Source organism: Lutra lutra, chromosome 2 (genome assembly GCF_902655055.1).
Source record: "Lutra lutra chromosome 2, mLutLut1.2, whole genome shotgun sequence".
In the NCBI taxonomy this organism is placed as follows: Eukaryota; Metazoa; Chordata; class Mammalia; order Carnivora; family Mustelidae; genus Lutra; species Lutra lutra.
This window is the reverse complement of record NC_062279.1, coordinates 31186658-31206417: the sequence shown is the minus strand read 5'-3', so window position 1 is coordinate 31206417 and position 19760 is coordinate 31186658. Positions and strand designations below refer to the sequence as shown.

The following is a 19760-nucleotide window of genomic DNA, read 5'->3' as shown; positions in this document are numbered from 1 at the left end:
ACTATATCAGAAAGGGAACCTGGGTCAGTGACTCAGTCTTGACAACCAGGTCTAGAGGATGGTTAGTGTTTTGTAGTGAGGTGTGTGCATGTGTGTGTGTGTGTGTGTGTGTGTGTGTGTGCTGTGTGTATGATGAGATTGAGAGAATGAAGAAAGGAGGAAGTGGAGGAGGGGGAAGAAAACTAACAAGGTATTTATTATTATTATTATTATTATTATTATTGTTTAAAGACTAATTTTTAAAAAATATTTTATTTATTCATTTGAGAGAGTAAGAGAGCAAGAGAGCACAAGCAGGGGGAGAGGCAGACTCCCTATTGTGCAGGGAGCCCGATGTGGGGCTCAATCCCAGGACCCTGAGACTGTGACCTGAGCCGAAGGCAGACTCTTAACCATCTGAGCTACCCAGGTGCCCCACTAACAAGGTATCTAAAGAGAAAAAAATGGGAGCAAAAGCAGTCATGGGGGAAGAGAATGAAATCTTACAGTGTACAAATTAATTTTTCTACTTTTTTCTCTTTAAGACAATTATAAACAAGAACAACCCCTTGTGCTAATAGGCACTTATAGATCTTAGATTTATTAGAATAATTAGAAAGGGAGATAAAACCCTTTTTGAGATAAGAAAGATGGAAGCTCACATTTAAAAAAATATGTGATTTGGAGGCACCTGCCTTCGGCTCAGGTCATGATCTCAGGGTCCTGGGATCGAGCCCGCATGGGGCTCTCTGCTCAGCGGGGAGCCTGCTTCCCCCCTCCCGCCTGCCTCTCTGCCTGCTTGTGATCTTTCTCTCAACACCCCAGATAAACTTTATAATAAGAGGCTTTTACATTTTCAAAATGTAAGAGAGAGTGGCAGTGGCAAGGGACAGGGGGTAGGGGCAACGAAGTGACAAATCCACTTTGCCGGAAGATGTGGAATGGCGTCAGGCTGGCGAGGCCCGGTTGTCCGACGAGGCTGACGTGCATGGCCGTAGTCCCAGAGAAAAGACTTGCTATGGGTTTCTTGACAGAGGCCAATATCTCAGCGTTAGTTTCAGGAAATCCCGAAACAGGAAATACGATGTTGCAAGCGTTGGGCTTTAGGGACAGACTCACGAGAGAGATAAATTTCAATAACCTAAAAATTGCGCGGTGACTTCTTGGCTTGTGAGGACATGTGGCCGAGCCAAGGTGAAGCCACCCTTCCCCCTCCGTCTGCAGCTGGCTCAGGTGCCCACGGTTTTCGTCTACGAAGCTACATTCCTCAGCTCGATGTGGGACCTCCCCGCAGTCACACGATCCCTTAGCAAAAGAACGGTCATCCACGAAGGGCATGGAAAACAAGGAGAAAACAACCCCCCATCTGTGTGGAATAGAAAGAATCTGTTTTGGCGGGATTGGGAGGGGGCGCGGGTGTGGAGCTCAGGGTGTAAACAGTCTGATCTCAGCGTTGGCAGCCTCTGAAATGACCTTGGAAAAGACCTTGTGTCGACTCAGTCAGAACCTCTCGACAAAATATTTGAGTTCAGCCAAACGTTCAGATGTTTCTGACAGTTGCTTGTTTGCCCTCATAGAGGGACGGTTTTCACTGCCCTGCTTCCATGGGACTCAGAAAAGCTGTTGTGAAGGGGCGCCTGGGTGGCTCAGTCGGCTAAGCATCTGCCTTCAGCTCACCTCATGATCGGGGGTCCTGGGATCGAGCCCCACGTCGGACTCCCTGCTCAGCAGAGCATATGCTTCTCCTTCTCCCTCTGCTCCTCTCCCTGGCTGTGTTCCCTCTCTCTCTCTCTCTCTCTCTCAAATAAATAAAATCTTTTAAAGAAAGAAAGAAAGAAAAGCAAGCAAGCAAGCAAGCTATTGTGAAGGCAGCCCTTCCTATCCCTAATCCTTCCTTTCCCAACACCCCACAGATTATGGGGGAACCTTAGACATTGCAGATATACTGAGCTATTGTATGACTTGCATATTTCCTAGAATACGGTCGAGTTGGATTTAGATGAATTTGGAGATGACTAGAGAGTGACTCTGGAGACTGCGAACCTGAATGCATCCACCAGGATTTACAAAGCTTTTAAAATGTTGTTCTCCTCACGTGTGCGTGCTGCTTCCCAATTAAGCAGGGAACTAGGTGTCCAGGCGTGCACAACTTCTGCCATGTTTACATGTATCACACGCTTCTTCAGGGCACTGCCCAGTGGGATCATTGATTAATCTGAGGTAGTCATTAATTGTTTGATGTCTGGTATATGGAAGGATTGGACGGTCTCAGGGCAAATCTAATTTGAGAATAGCCAGGGGTGAGTGACAGATTCGCTTTCTCTCATCTCCCACTGACTCCAGACATTCAAAGTGAGTTTGGCAATTAGCTAAGAAAGAAAGGAGCGACCTGTGGTTTCTCCCAACGGGGGATTTCATTGTCCATTTGGGTCCCTTTGTTTACTGTGTCTCAAAGAAACCATGACAACCATATTTGTCTCTGTTTCCTCTCCCCTTGATGCTTCTGGTTCCATCTGTTCGATATTCACCAATGAAGTCAGCTTTCCATCTCTTTTATTTTTCGCTATACGTGGAAGTACACTTACGTGAGTTCATTTTTTTTGTTTAAGTAAAAGAAAATAAAAATGGAGAGGTGGTGCTTGACTTGATAAATTGTGAAACACCTTCTCTACACTTCCTATTTCTTAATTCTCACTGGCATGTGACAGGTTCATTTATTTGACTTGCCAGGAAATGCTGGTTGCAATGCGCAGAGAGGAGCCATCCCAGGAAAACAAAGCGAAATCCAACCCCGCTCTGTAGGGGTACGGCTGTGGGATGAAAAACACCTCCTCTCTTAGTCATAGTGGTGTACAGCTACATCTAAACTTTTCCCTTTCTGCTAACAAAATCTCAGGCAGTGGCGGCCAGGAACACCTCTCTCCTTCCTCAGAAAGCGGGTTTGTCTTCTTTTTTAAGGCTTTTACAAGCTTATAGGGTCACGTGGCGCTTTGACGGGTGTGACACACAGAAAGCAGTAACTAAAGAGAGAGAAAGACAGGGACTGACTTGAATGGGACACTGAGTGTAAGGACCTATTTAGCCAGAGCGACTCCATTTTGAGTAAATAGCCATTTTGTTGTTTGTGCAGTAAACTTAAGTTGACTCTCTCCCGCAGAGAAACTTACTTAGAAACAAGTCCGGGAAACCAGTAAAATGTAGTCGGCTAGTTTCTGATTATAGAGCCCAGAATACAAGGACGAGTCAGGCCAGATGGAGACATCTAATCAGTACGAAGTACTATTTGTTAACAGTGAGAAGGTCTTGCCCAAACCTAAATGACTCCACCTTGGGAAGGATGACGATCTTATTATTCACACTGAATATGTTAACTGACTAAGCCTTCCCAGAAAGTACTGTTTGTAACTGTCCTAGTATGGAGTAATCTGGTCACCAGACCAGATGAAATTAGGCTAGCCAATCAACAAGAGACACACAAACCCGGTGGGTTGAGATACCAAGATACGGGTTGCAGTTTCACCCAATAAAAGGTAGCCTGTAAGATTGGGAGGGGTCGCCCTCTTCGGACACAGCCCTGGCCAGTCAGCCTGATTTCTAATGCTTGGCAAAGAATAGAGCTTTGCATAACTTTAACTTTGTTTCAGTCTCTTTCCCCTGGCCAATCAATCTGATTTCTAATGCTTATCACAAAATAAAGCTTTAAATAACTCACTTTGTCTCAGTCTCGTTTCATTTAATAACGACCTAACACTGAGGGGACTTCTTTTGTGCTGTAGGACGACCTTTAACAATTGTAGAAGTTCCTTGTTTTTACGATCAAGTAGTCTAAGACAGAGCCATCCCTGGCTCAGGACTCCTGGCTGTGTCTAGCTTTGCCTTTGCTATGAACTACCTTTGTGACCTTGAGGAAAGCATTTCACCTCAGTGTGAACTCCAGTTCCTTCATATGTAAAGTGAGTTGTATTGCAGGACATATAAGCCTCTGAAGAGTCTTGAAATGGTACTATTCCGATTGATGGCTGAACAGTAACACTGGCTGACAATTTCGCTACTTTTTCTCTCATACCCCTTAGATACAATTCTAGCCTTGGCCCTCTTCATTCATTCATTTATTTATTTATTTATTTATTTATTTATTTATTTATTTATTTATTTATTTGACAGAGAGAGCAGCAGAGGGAGAGGGGAGAAGCAGACTGCTGAGCCGAGCAGGGAGCTCGATGCAGGACTCGATTCCAGGACGCTGGGATCATGACTTGATCCGAAGGCAGATGCTTAACGGGCCGAGCCACCCAGGTTCCCCTCTCAGCCCTCTTCAAATCTCACTCTATACCTTCTTTTATCTATCCTGTCCACATTTACAACCACTATGAATATATTTATGACTCAAAACATTAAAAAGATTTTATACTGCATTATAATTATATGAAATGCAGTGCACCCATTTCAAGTTCAATGAGTTATTTTATATATACATGTATATATATGTATATATGTGTGTGTGTGTGTGTGTGTATATATATATCTGAGTATCCACCACCACAATCAAGGCACAGAATGTTTTTATCACCCTAATAAATCCCCTAGCTCTCCTTTGCATTCCATCCTTCCCCATTCCTGGCCCTACCACATCACTAATCTGCTTTTTGGCACCAGACATTTTTTTCTCCCTCCTTAAAGCCGTGCTTCTAATCATGATCAAATATGCATGTTCAGCTCCCGCTGGGAAATGTGACTTAGATGCATCACAGGGCCCTTGACCTTTACAAAATGGAAATCAAGATCTTTCCCCATAAATCTGTCTAATCACCAAAATAGTACATCTGAGAATCAACAATGTTCCTTCCTTGGCTTCTCTTTCTGATTTAATCCATCCCACTTAATAATCTACTCCTTTAATGTATTCACATCTATCCCTTCCTTCTGTCACTGTTTCCCATGAAGACCTCACCAACCACAGTCTAGTCCCATCAAGTTCAGAAGTTTCATGGATCTCTTCTAAGGTCATGCCCTGCATCCTTCTACCACCCAGCTCAGATGACCTTTGTATAAACTTTCCCTAATAGATTTATATGGTGTGAACTTTGTATTCCACTCACTTCAGGGCCTTTCTCTCAATAAAACTTTTCTCTTGTAAATCAGATATTCCATAACTTAATATCTTTTAATAACCACTCACCCCTTTGGGATAAAGACCCTAGTATAACCCTTATCTGACTTCCAAGGCTCACCTTTTACTCCCCCCCCCCCCCCCATTTTCTCACCCTAGGCTCTGCTCAACCAAACTAATTATATGTTGCCTGAACACTCCATGGTTTCTTCCCACCGAACATCTTTGTAGACACTCTTTTATTTCCTCTGCCTGGAATATCAGCTTGATGAATTCCTATTTATCCTTTAAGACTCAGCTCAAATTATTCCCTCTGTGAAGCCTTCTTTAATACTCTCAAAGGCTGTTAGTTACACTCTCCTCTTTCATTACACATTGTATATTTCTCCCTTATAAGCACCAAGATTACATTCCAATGTGGAGGAGGGAGCAGTACAAGCCAACCCCTGGAGTCAACTTAACGGACTGATAGGTTGAGCTCATGTGAACATACGCACATGTGTGCATCTATACACAGCAGCAGGGAATGAAGAAGAACACATTTTTTAAGATTGATTGATTTAAGAGAGAGTGACAGCATGAGTGGGGGGAGGGGCAAAGGAAGAAGGAGAGGGGCAGCAGACTCTCTGCTGAGCACAGAGCCCAACATGGGGCTCTACCTCCCTACTGGGAGACCATGACCTGAGCCAAAACCAAGAGTCGGCTGCTTAACCGACTGAGCCAGCCAGGTGCCCTGAAGAAGAACACTTTTGATAGTCTTTGACTTTTGGTTCAAGTTTACATTCTAGCTCAGGAAGAGTAGTTTTTTTTTTTTTAAAGATTTATTTATTATTTATTTGACAGACAGAGATCACAAGTAGGCAGAGAGGCAGGCAGAGAGAGAGAGAGAAGGGGAAGTAGGCTCCCTGCTGAGCAGATAGCCTGATGCGGGGCTCGATCCCAGGACCCCGGGATCATGACCTGAGCTGAAGGCAGAGGCTTTAACCCACTGAGCCACGCAGGCGCCCCTCAGGAAGAGTTTTAACAAAGAGTTGTAGCTTTGTGAGTGACTCCTCTCCAGATTTCATTAGGTTTTCTCCAGTTTCTTTCACTGATCTGGGACTTGGTATGTTCATTGTTTTCTGTTCCTCACTCAAGGGCCTGCTTCCTCTCTGCAGGTGTACGTCCTTGAGCACTCTGCCAGTCCTTGGCTGAATGCCACCCAAGGAGAGGCATCCTCAATGTTCTGGGCTATGTACATCTGCAGTCCCACAGGCATTTTCTGTATATGGTCTTGCTAAAATATCATCTGTCTCCTGTTACCTTCTTTTACCCTAGTCTGGTATGCTTCTGACATCATGAGGAGAAAATCGAGATGGGAAAAAAACCTCTCCTGCAATGTCTATAAAAGGACTTCTTGTCATTTTTATCATCTGTTTACATGTTTGCCTCTTATAAGCTGAGTTTCTTGGAGATCAGGTAGTGTTTTTTTCTCTAGTGCCCAGCAAAATCAATGACTGAATGAATCTTATGATGAACTTGAATCCTGCCTGTATTTCTAATACAAAGGTAATGCTTTTATATTTACATAGCATGTTCTGCCTTAACAAATACCTGCTCATGAGTAAATGAAAATATGTTTGAATATCAACAACTATGTTTGAATTTGAAATATTTCCATTTAGGGGAGCCTGGGTGGCTCTGTGGGTTAAAGCCTCTGCCTTCGGCTCAGGTCATGATCCCAGGGTCCTGGTATTGAGTCCCACATCAGGCTCTCTGCTCCATGGGGAGCCTGTTTCCTCCTCTCTCTCTGCCTCTCTGCCTACTTGTGATCTCTGTCTGTCAAATAAATAAATAAAATCTTAAAAAAAAAGAAATATTTCCATTTAAAATTAACAATAAGCATAGGCAATATTTTCATGTGCTGATACCTCTAATTCAATGCATTCTATTTTAGAATAGAAATTAAAGCCAAGCCTGGATAATTCATTTGGATAATTAATTTTCCAAGTCTTACTGGTGATGGTAGACATATAGATATGTGAGATCAAGCAGTATCTGAAGAACTTAGGGTACTTTGAGAGAGAAGAAAAGAAACAATTAGAAAATGCTACTACACGATATACACTTTTTTCTTTAGCATGTATAAAAGAGAAAGCTATGTGTCAGTTCAGAGTGCTGGTTACAGAGATCAAGGTAGGGCTGTTTGTTTTCCTCTGGGAGTGTAAGAGCCTGGATGGGTTCTCTTGTTTTTTTTCTGCACAGAAGGTGACAGGCCCAGGAGAAGGAACACCTGGAAATCACCTGGCTTTTGATAAACATTTGTTGAAGAATAGGTTGTCTTAAGTGTCAGAAAGTTGGGTAAAATATTCAAGAAGTCCTTTGGAGATTATATATGCCTTCAAAATGCTTATAAGTGTACTGTAATTCCAGAAAAATCATGCTCCTTAGTCAGGGGCTAAAATCTCTTGGAGATTTTCTCTGACTAACCTACCTCATGATGGCTCTTTGCGTGCTTGAACTATAACATTCATGTGGGCTGTCTAATATTCTCTATATTTATATGATGTGTGACTACATCATACCTCAGGATAATTTCCAAATTTTATTTCACCTACTAGATTAACTTGTCTTAGGTCTTCATGTCCTTTCTCTGCATTCTCCCTCTTTTTTTTTTTTTTTTTAAGATTTTAATTATTTGGCAGAGAGCGACACAGTGAGAGAGAAAACAGAAACAGGGGAAAGAACCAGGCTTCCTGACAGGCAGGGAGCCTGATGCAGGGCTCGATCCCAGGACCCTGGGATCATGATCTGAGCCAAATGTGGACACTCAGCAACTGAGCCGCCCAGGTGGTCCCTTTCTCTGCATTCTCTATAGCTCAGTACATATCTACTATGTTCTAAACAATTTTACATATGGCTATGATGTGATTAGAGTCTCTTTATAAAGTGAAAATATTGTCATTATGATTTTTAAATTTTTAAAAATATTTTATTTATTTATCGGACCGAGAGCACAGGCAGGGGGAGCAGGAGGCAGAGGGAAAGGGAGAAGCAGGCTCCTCACTGAGCAGGGAGCCCGATGCAGGGCTCAATCCCAGGACCCCAGGATCATGAGCTGAACCAAAGGCAGACGCTTAACCGACTGAACCACCCAGGCGCCCCTGTCATTCTGATTTTTACAGAAGGGAAAATGGATATAGACTTATACAAATTTACCTAGCAAGTAAGTGGCAGCATCCAGATTTAGGTCAAAGTTCATGACCATTCCTCAGTATACTTTTTTTCAAGGAACACAATTATTTCAAAAAACGTTCTAAGAGATCCTTTAGCTGACAAAATAAAATTAACGGGCAGTGTTTCTTGGTCATGGAATTAGTGTATCTTTCATGTCACCTAACGGTTATGGCTAATCCATGTTGGTTTTTCATGGAGTGTGTAATCCACTGCTTTGAACTGCTGCCTAACAGAGATGGGTTTCTTGGCTGACAGGGTGAGCCAAACCCTCAGATGATAGACCTTGATGGTCATCTGTTGATCTAGAAGTTTAGTCAAAACAGCAAGGTAAGTACACCGGAAAGGAAATGCAGCTCATGAGTAAGCAATGTGAGTGCCTCTCACAGAGTTTTCTTTGTTCCTCTCCCCTGCGCTGAGGGATGGGCTATTATTGTTAAAAAATGTAATAAGTACCAAGTTCTGATCGCTAATTATTATCATCTTTCCTCTTTTCATTCCCCACTGTTCCCCCTGCCGTTGTGATGGTCTCTCCTCCAGGCACTCACAAATTTCATCCCTCAAAGATGAAATATAAAAACCTATTAAAATGTGCCGCATATGGTGATTCATTGCCAGAAGAAAATCACCCAGAACCTTGCTTTTAGACCTATCTTTTAAGTGATGTAAATCCAATTTATCTCACACTTAAGCTTCTTTGAATTCTAGTGTCCCAATCACACTATGGTAGCAATTTCTCCCTTCTTCAGGGTAATTTAATAAAATAGACAGAATTACCCCATATCCCTATTTTTAATTGCATCTCTTTAAAATAGGTAGCTATCAGCAGAGTCTTCTTTCCTGAACCAAGTGCAAATGTGGTTTTTTTTTTTCTAATTTTTTAGTCTTGTATTAACATATAATGTATTATTAGCCCCAGGGGCACAGGTCTGTGAATCGCCAGGTTTACACACTTCACAGCACTCACCATAGCACATACCCTCCCCAATGTCCACAACCCAACCACCCTGCAAATGTGTTTTTAATACAAACTGTATCAGTCCATAAAAAATCTACTGGAGCAACAAATGCTCATGAAATATAGACCCTATGGGCTCCCTCGTGAGTCCCAATTGCATTAGGGCAATTTCACATTCAATCTCTATTTTGATGCTTCTTACATTCAGCTCGGTTTATTCTTGGGACCCATCGAGGGTTGTCACAATTATCCAAAAGTCATAAAAGAAGGCCGTCAACGACATTATCTGTAGGCACAAAGTAACTCATTCACGCGTGAAGGTAAGCTGGAAGGTAAATTGCTAACTTCCACTGAGCAGCGGATTTGCAGATTGTCTCTGGGATAATTTGCTAACTGGTATCTCGGGTTGTTTTCTGTCCTTTTGGTGTGCGCCTCAGCTCCCTAAAGCTCCTTAGGTTTTAGCTGGAACGTCCACGCTTGTGGTTGTGAAGCAGAGCTAATCTGCTTTTCTGCATCACAACCTTCATTTGTGTTTTTGTTTTGCCTCCGCAAGTGAAGGAAAAGGATCAAGGCATTAATCTCTCACTCCATTAGAAGGATGCATTTCCACTTTCATCCAATTAGCTGCTGTAATTTGAAGCTTTGGGGGCCTGCTGATAAGGTGGGAGGCTGGCAGCCATGAGGCTTTCAGAAGCAACACTGTGAGCTGTTATCCCGAGTTTCACCGAAAAGATCAAATATCAGGCCTGCTCACCCCACCCTGATCTGCAAATCCTTATATAGTCCTCAACCATAGATGGGTGGTTACTCGGGGAGGTTACCCGAGGCTTCGCACAGAGGTTCTGTAAGGTCTGAAGGCACATGGAACCGGAGCAGCCAATAACGAGTTCAAATTTCTAGTGTAGCTTGTTCTCAGGGGCAAAGGGTTTAGGCAGCTGTCCTCTTTCCCTCTTTTAAAACATAGCAGTATCCCGGAGCTTTTCATCTGACTCCTTTTGTTCATTTTTACTGATTTCTGGCATTAACAGGGCAAAGGAACTGATAGGGACAGTGGTATCTGTTATTTCTGGAAGCCTGAAGCGACTCCTGTAAATTCCCAGCACAGTGAGGGGCGGATTTGCATAGGCAAAAGGGCCTGGAGGTCTTAACACCCCATCTTTATGTCTCTCAACCACTTCTTGCAGTACAAGGGAAGAACACATGTACTTCTGGAAATAAGGCCAAATATTCTCTGAAAACTTTAGCCTGACTATGGAAGATGATGAACATGAAAAGGAATTCTGCTCCAAATTTTGAAGGGAGACATTTTCTCTTCTAGAATGATCTCCCATTTTCCCTGGGACAATTCCTACATAAAAAAAAAAAAACTGTGAGCAGTAACTGCACAAGGAAAATTCCTTCCACGAAGAGAAAACTCATGTACTTGGAATATCTAGTCAGTTACTTCTGAGAGCAAAGATGGGCTTGGCAAGATGGAGAGGTCTGAAAATAAACTTGGGGTCTGGATCTCTCTTATTTTACTTCCACAGTTTCCTCATCAGTAAAATAAAAGGGTAGTATACTCGGAAATTGCGAATACCTCTTCTGGTTTTAGCATTCTATGGTTGGTGAGGCAGCATATTTCAATTTAGGACTGGCAAATATTGTTTGTGTATTGCCATTCTTGCTGGTTATATTGATGGCAAACACATCTAATTAATTGTGAAAATGGTTCCTGCTGACCTTGGACTTCCAAGGCCTTAAAATCCTTCTCAAGGATTTTAAAATCCTTCTCAATCCTTAAAATCCTTCTCAAGACAGACAAGCAGCCACTATCCATGAGATGAAGACAAAACTTAAATGCCATTCCAGAGATAATGAACAGAGATACAATGACAAGACAAAGGAATGGACAGAGATCTGGTCTTGTGTCTGGTTTTACACTTCTGTGTAACCTTTGAGAAGTCAATTAAATACCTTAAAATTAAATTTGATATAGCTTTTGTATGAAAGTAAGTTTTCATTTCTCTGGGATAAATACCCAGAAGTGCAACTGCTGCTTCATTTTGTAAGAATTTTTCAGAGGGGGGGGTAACTTTTCCATCAAATGCATATGAGTCATCTAGTTTTTTCTGCATCTTCACCAGCATTTAGTGTTCTCACTATTTTACATTTTAACCATCCTGAGAGGTGTGTAGTGACAACTCATGGTGGCTTTAATTGCATTTCCCTAATGCCTAATAATGGTGAAGACCTTTTCATGGTCTTTTTTGGCCTTCTGCGTATTTTCCATGAAATGTCTCTTCATGTCTTTAGCCCATATTCCAATTGGATTTTTTCCTTTTTTACTGTTGAGTTTTGACAGTTGTTTACATTTTTTTAGATACCAGTCTTTTGTTGGATAAGTAGTTTGCCAAAATTTTCTCCTACTCCGTAGCGTGTCTTTTCATCCTTTTAACAGGAGATTGGCAAAGCAAAGTTTTTGATTTTGAATTTTTCCTTTTATGACTTTATTTTTATGTATTTATTTGAAAAGCATTTAAATTTTTAAAATTGAAGCATAGGTGACATACCATGTTAATTTCAGGTATCTAATATAGCAATTTTATATTTATGTACATTACAAAATAATCACCATGATAAGTCTGGTTACCATCTGTCACAATGCCATTATTGACTGTATTCCTTATGCTGTACTTTATATCCTTGTGACTTATTTATTTTATAACTGTAAGTTTGTACCTCTTAATCCCTTCACCTATATTACCATTCCCCCAGCCCTTCCCTCTCTCAACTACCGGTTTGTTCTTTGCATTTGTGAGTCTGTTTCTGTTTTGTTTTGTTGGTTTATTTTGCTTGTTTGTTTTTTGTTTCTTTTTCTTTTATTAATATATAATGTATTATTTGCTTCAGGGGTACGGGTCTGTGAATCATTAGGCTTACACACTTCACAGCACACCATAGCATGTACCCTCCCCAATGTCCATAACCAGCCACCATATCCCTACCTCCCACCCTCCAGCAACCCTCAGTTTGTTTCCTGAGATTAAGAGTCTCTTACAGTTTTTCTCCCTCCCCAGTCCCATCTTGTTTCATATTTTTCCTCCCTTCCCCCAACAACCTCTGCCCTGCATCTCAACTTCCTCATATCAGAGAGATCATATGATAATTGTCCTTTTCTGATTGACTTATTTAGCTCAGCATAATACCCTCTAGTTCCATCCATGTCGTTGCAAATGGCAAGATTTCATTTTTTTTTTAATTTTTTTTTTAATTAAATTTTTTTATTTTTTCAGCATAACAGTATTCATTATTTTTGCACCACACCCAGTGCTCCATGCAATCCGTGCCCTCTACAATACCCACCACCTGGTGCCCCCAACCTCCCACCCCCCCACCCCTTCAAAATTCTCAGATCGTTTTTCAGAGTCCATAGTCTCTCATGGTTCACCTCCCCTTCCAATTTCCTTCAACTCCCTTCTCCTCTCCATCTCCCCTTGTCCTCCATGCTATTTGTTATGCTCCACAAATAAGTGAAACCATATGATAATTGACTCTCTCTGCTTGACTTATTTCACTCAGCATAATCTCTTCCAGTCCCGTCCATGTTGCTACAAAACTTGGGGATTCATCCTTTCTTTCTTTTTTTTTTTTTTTTTTTTACAGCTTTATAAACATATATTTTTATCCCCAGGGGTACAGGTCTGCGAATCGCCAGGTTTACACACTTCACAACACTCACCATAGCACATACCCTCCCCGATATCCATAAGCCCACCCCCTCTCCCAACCCCCTCCCCCCATCAACCCTCAGTTTGTTTTGTGAGATTAAGAGTCACTTATGGTTTGTCTCCCTCCCAATCCCATCTTGTTTCATTTACTCTTCTCCTACCCCCTCGACCCCCCATGTTGCATCTCCTCTCCCTCATATCAGGGAGATCATATGATAGTTGTCTTTCTCCGATTGACTTATTTCGCTAAGCATGATACCCTCTAGTTCCATCCACGTCGTCGCAAATGGCAAGATTTCATTTCTTTTGATGGCTGCATAGTATTCCATTGTGTATATATACCACATCTTCTTTATCCATTCGTCTGTAGATGGACATCTAGGTTCTTTCCATAGTTTGGCTATTGTAGACATTGCTGCTATAAACATTCGGGTGCACGTGCCCCTTCGGATCACTATGTTTGTATCTTTAGGGTAAATACCCAGCAGTGCAATTGCTGGGTCATAGGGTAGTTCTATTTTCAACATTTTGAGGAACCTCCATGCTGTTTTCCAGAGTGGTTGCACCAGCTTGCATTCCCACCAACAGTGTAGGAGGGTTCCCCTTTCTCCGCATCCTCGCCAGCATCTGTCATTTCCTGACTTGTTCATTTTAGCCATTCTGACTGGTGTGAGGTGATATCTCATGGTGGTTTTGATTTGTATTTCCCTGATGCCGAGTGATATGGAGCACTTTTTCATGTGTCTGTTGGCCATCTGGATGTCTTCTTTGCAGAAATGTCTGTTCATGTCCTCTGCCCATTTCTTGATTGGATTATTTGTTCTTTGGGTGTTGAGTTTGCTAAGTTCTTTATAGATTTTGGACACTAGCCCTTTATCTGATATGTCATTTGCAAATATCTTCTCCCATTCTGTCAGTTGTCTTTTGGTTTTGTTAACTGTTTCCTTTGCTGTGCAAAAGCTTTTGATCTTGATAAAATCCCAAAAGTTCATTTTTGCCCTTGCTTCCCTTGCCTTTGGTGATGTTCCTAGGAAGATGTTGCTGCGGCTGACATCGAAGAGGTTGCTGCCTGTGTTCTCCTCGAGGATTTTGATGGATTCCTTTCTCACATTGAGATCCTTCATCCATTTTGAGTCTATTTTCGTGTGTGGTGTAAGGAAATGATCCAATTTCATTTTTCTGCATGTGGCTGTCCAATTTTCCCAACACCATTTATTGAAGAGGCTGTCTTTGTTCCATTGGACATTCTTTCCTGCTTTGTCGAAGATGAGTTGACCATAGAGTTGAGGGTCCATTTCTGGGCTCTCTATTCTGTTCCATTGATCTATGTGTCTGTTTTTGTGCCAGTACCATGCTGTCTTGATGATGACAGCTTTGTAATAGAGCTTGAAGTCCGGAATTGTGATGCCACCAACTTTGGCTTTCTTTTTCAATATTCCTTTGGCTATTCGAGGTCTTTTCTGGTTCCATATAAATTTTAGGATTATTTGTTCCATTTATTTGAAAAAAATGGATGGTACTTTGATAGGAATTGCATTAAATGTGTAGATTGCTTTAGGTAGCATAGACATTTTCACAATATTTATTCTTCCAATCCAGGAGCATGGAACATTTTTCCATTTCTTTGTGTCTTCCTCAATTTCTTTCATGAGTACTTTATAGTTTTCTGAGTATAGATTCTTAGTCTCTTTGGTTAGGTTTATTCCTAGGTATCTTATAGTTTTGGGTGCAATTGTAAGTGGGATGGACTCCTTAATTTCTCTTTCTTCTGTCTTGTTGTTGGTGTAAAGAAATGCAACTGATTTCTGTGCATTGATTTTATATCCTGACACTTTACTGAATTCCTGTACAAGTTCTAGCAATTTTGGAGTGGAGTCTTTTGGGTTTTCCACATAGAGTATCATATCATCTGCGAAGAGTGAGAGTTTGACTTCTTCTTTGCCGATTTGGATGCCTTTAATTTCCTTTTGTTGTCTGATTGCTGAGGCTAGGACTTCTAGTACTATGTTGAATAGCAGTGGTGATAACGGATATCCCTGCCGTGTTCCTGACCTTAGCGGAAAAGCTTTCAGTTTTTCTCCATTGAGAATGATATTTGCAGTGGGTTTTTCATAGATGGCTTTGATAATATTGAGGTATGTGCCGTCTATCCCTACACTTTGAAGAGTTTTGATCAGGAAGGGATGCTGTACTTTGTCAAATGCTTTTTCAGCATCTATGGAGAGTATCATATGGTTCTTGTTCTTTCTTTTATTAATGTGTTGTATCACATTGATTGATTTGCGGATGTTGAACCAGCCTTGCAGCCCTGGAATAAATCCCACTTGGTCGTGGTGAATAATCCTTTTAACGTACTGTTGAATCCTATTGGCTAGTATTTTGGCGAGAATTTTTGCATCTGTGTTCATCAAGGATATTGGTCTGTAGTTCTCTTTTTTGTTGGGATCCTTGTCTGGTTTTGGGATCAAGGTGATGCTGGCCTCATAAAATGAGTTTGGAAGTTTTCCTTCTATTGCTATTTTTTGGAACAGTTTCAGGAGAATAGGAATTAGTTCTTCTTTAAATGTTTGGTAGAATTCCCCCGGGAAGCCGTCTGGCCCTGGGCTTTTGTTTGTTTGGAGATTTTTGATGACTGTTTCAATCTCCTTACTGGTTATGGGTCTGTTCAGGCTTTCTATTTCTTCCTGGTTCAGTTGTGGTAGTTTATATGTCTCTAGGAATGCATCCATTTCTTCCAGATTGTCAAATTTGTTGGCGTAGAGTTGCTCATAGTATGTTCTTATAATTGTCTGTATTTCTTTGGTGTTCGTTGTGATCTCTCCTCTTTCATTCATGATTTTATTTATTTGGGTCCTCTCTCTTTTCTTTTTGATAAGTCTGGCCAGGGGTTTATCAATCTTATTAATTCTTTCAAAGAACCAGCTCCTAGTTTCGTTGATTTGTTCTATTGTTTTTTTGGTTTCTATTTCATTGATTTCTGCTCTGATCTTTATGATTTCTCTTCTCCTGCTGGGTTTAGGGTTTCTTTCTTGTTCTTTCTCCAGCTCCTTTAGGTGTAGGGTTAGGTTGTGTACCTGAGACCTTTCTTGTTTCTTGAGAAAGGCTTGTACCGCTATATATTTTCCTCTCAGGACTGCCTTTGTTGTGTCCCACAGATTCTGAACAGTTGTGTTTTCATTATCATTTGTTTCCATAATTTTTTTCAATTCTTCTTTGATTTCCTGGTTGACCCATTCATTCTTTAGAAGGATGCTGTTTAGTCTCCATGTATTTGGGTTCTTTCCAAGTTTCCTCTTGTTATTGAGTTCTAGCTTTAGAGCATTGTGGTCTGAAAATATGCAGGGAATGATCCCAATCTTTTGATACCGGTTGAGACTTGATTTAGGACCAAGAATGTGATCTATTCTGGAGAATGTTCCATGTGCACTAGAGAAGAATGTGTATTCTGTTGCTTTGGGATGAAATGTTCTGAATATATCTGTGATGTCCATCTGGTCCAGTGTGTCATTTAAGGCCTTGATTTCCTTGTTGATCTTTTGCTTGGATGATCTGTCCATTTCAGTGAGGGGAGTGTTAAAATCCCCTACTATGATTGTATTCTTGTCGATGTGTTTCTTTGATTTTGTTATTAATTGGTTTATATAGTTGGCTGCTCCCACGTTAGGGGCATAGATATTTAAAATTGTTAGATCTTCTTGTTGGACAGTTCCTTTGAGTATGATATAGTGTCCTTCCTCATCTCTTATTATAATCTTTGGCTTAAAATCTAATTGATCTGATATAAGGATTGCCACTCCTGCTTTCTTCTGATGTCCATTAGCATGGTAAATTCTTTTCCACCCCCTCACTTTAAACCTGGAGGTGTCTTCGGGTGTAAGATGAGTTTCTTGTAGGCAACATATAGATGGTTTTTGTTTTTTGATCCATTCTGATACCCTGTGTCTTTTGATTGGGGCATTTAGCCCATTAACATTCAGGGTAAGTATTGAGAGATATGAATTTAGTGCCATTGTATTGCCTGTAAGGTGACTGTTATTGTATATTGTCTCTGTTTCTTTCTGATCTACTACTTTGAGGGTCTCTCTTTGCTTAGAGGACCCCTTTCAATATTTCCTGTAGAGCTGGTTTGGTATTTGCAAATTCTTTCAGTTTTTGTTTGTCCTGGAAGCTTTTAATCTCTCCTTCTATTTTCAATGATAGCCTAGCTGGATATAGTATTCTTGGCTGCATGTTTTTCTCATTTAGTACTCTGAATATATCATGCCAGCTCTTTCTGGCCTGCCAGGTCTCTGTGGATAAGTCTGCTGCCAATCTAATATTTTTACCATTGTACGTTACAGACTTCTTTTCCCGGGCTGCTTTCAGGATCTTTTCTTTGTCACTAAGACTTGTCAATTTTACTATTAGGTGACGGGGTGTAGACCTATTCTTATTGATTTTGAGGGGGGTTCTCTGAACCTCCTGGATTTTGATGCTTGTTCCCTTTGCCATATTGGGGAAATTCTCTCCAATAATTCTCTCCAATATACCTTCTGCTCCCCTCTCTGTTTCCTCTTCTTCTGGAATCCCAATTATTCTAATGTTGTTTCGTCTTATGGTGTCACTTATCTCTCGAATTCTCCCCTCGTGGTCCAGTAGCTGTTTGTCCCTCTTCTGCTCAGCTTCTTTATTCTCTGTCATTTGGTCTTCTATATCGCTAATTCTTTCTTCTGCCTCATTTATCCTAGCAGTGAGAGCCTCCATTTTTGATTGCACCTCATTAATAGCTTTTTTGATTTCAACTTGGTTCGATTTTAGTTCTTTTATTTCTCCAGAAAGGGCTTTTATATCTCCCGAGAGGGTTGCTTTAATATCTTCCATGCCTTTTTCAAGCCCGGCTAGAACCTTGAGAATCGTCATTCTGAACTCTATATCTGACATATTACCAATGTCTGTATTGATTAGGTCCCTAGCCTTTGGTATTGCCTCTTGTTCTTTTTTTTGTTGTGAATTTTTCCGCCTTGTCATTTTGTCCAGATAAGAGTTTATGAAGGAGCAAGTAAAATACTAAAAGGGTGGCAACAACCCCAGGAAAATATGCTTTAGCCAAATCAGAAGAGATCCTGAATTGTGAGGGGGGAGAAAGGGGATAAAAAGGGGTTCAGAAAGAAAGAAAAAAAAAACTATTAAAAAAAAGAAAGCCGATAAAGAAAAAATATAAAAAGAGGAAAAAAAAAATATATATATTAGATAAACTATTTAAAAAACGTTAAAAAAAGAAAACGGTAAAAGTTAAAAAAAAATTTAGCAGAAGAAGAGAAAAAGAAAAAAAAATTAAAAAAGAAAAAAATATTAAATTAACTGCAAGGCTAAAAAATCATGGGGAGAAAGCCATGAGTTCCATGCTTTGCTTTCTTCTCCTCTGGAATTCCGCCGTTCTCCTTGGTAGGTGAACTTGGTCCTGGCTGGGTTTCCCATAGATCTTCTGGGGGAGGGGCCTGTTGTAGTGATTCTCAAGCGTCTTTGCCCCAGGCGGAGATGCACCGCCCTTACCCGGGGCCGCGCTGAGTCATCCGCTCGGGTTCGCTTTCGGGAGCTTTTGTTCCCTGAGCGCTTTCCGTAGAGTCCGGAGGACGGGAATAAAGATGGCGGCCTCCCGGTCTCCGGCCCGGAGGAGCCGAGAGCCCGGGGCCCCACTCCTCAGTGCGCCCTCAGAGAACAGCGCCAAATGACTCCCGTCACCCTGTCCTCCGGCCGCGCTCCGAGCTGACCGAGCCTGCGACCGGTTCAAGGCAACCCTGAGCTGAGAGTCACTCCTCGGCTCTGTCTCTGCAGCCGGCTTCCCCGTTCTAATACCGGTAAGCTCTGCGACACTGAGACACCCCCGATCCTTCTGCGACCCTGCGGGACCTGAGGCCGCGCTTACCCCACCTGGGCTTCACCCCAGTTAAGCCTCTGGAGCGATGTCCCTCAGCGGAACAGACTTTTAAAAGTCCTGATTTTGCTCCGTTGCTCTGCCGCTTGCCGGGAGCCGGCCCCTCCCCCTGCGGTCGATCTTCCCGTCGCTTTGGATTCACTTCTCCGCCAGTCCTACCTTGCAGAAAGTGGTTGATTTTCTGTTTCTGGAATTGCTGTTCTTCTTCTCTTCAATCTCCTGTTGGATTTGTAGGTGTTTGCAATCTTTAGATAAGCTATTTAGCTGATCTCCCGCTACCCGAAGTAGTCTCAGCCTGCTACTTCTCCGCCATCTTGACTCCTCCAAGATTTCATTTTTTGATGGCTGCATAGTGTCTATCTATCTATCTATCTATCTATCTAGCACTTCTTTATCCATTCATCTGTTGATGGACATCTAGGTTCTTTCCATAGTTTGGCTATTGTGGACATTGCTGCTAAAAACATTTGGGTGCACGTGCCCCTTTGGATCACTACATTTGTTTCTTTGGGGTAAATACCCAGTAGGGTGATTGCTGAGTTGTAGGGTAGCTCTATTTTCAACTTTTTGAGGAATCTCCATACTATTTTCCAGAGTGGCTGCACCAGCTTGCATTCCTACCAACAGTGTAGGAGGGCTTCCCCTTCTCCACATCCTCGCCAATATCTGTTGTTTCCTGACTTGATAATTTTAGCTATTCTTTTTTTTTTTTAATTTCTTTTCAGCGTAACAGAATTCATTGTTTATGCACCACACCTAGTGCTCCATGCAATACGTGCCCTCCATAATATCCACCACCTGGCTCCCCCAACTTCCCACCCCCGCCCCTTCAAAACCCTCAGATTGTTTTTCAGAGTCCATAGTCTCTCATGGTTC

The 19760-nt window shown here is 41.6% G+C and overlaps 1 protein-coding gene across 1 annotated transcript in view; it reads left to right on the top strand.

Annotated features, from left to right (window-relative positions):
- FUT10 (fucosyltransferase 10) overlaps positions 1-6627 on the top strand; it is a 100985-nt gene extending 94358 nt beyond the window's left edge. Inside the window, exon 5 of the mRNA XM_047717022.1 lies at positions 6247-6627. Within this exon, the coding sequence (XP_047572978.1) occupies positions 6247-6369 (123 nt within the window). The 3' untranslated portion in view covers positions 6370-6627. The remainder of the gene's footprint in view (positions 1-6246) is intronic.
- Positions 6628-19760: the final 13133 nt, after the last annotated feature.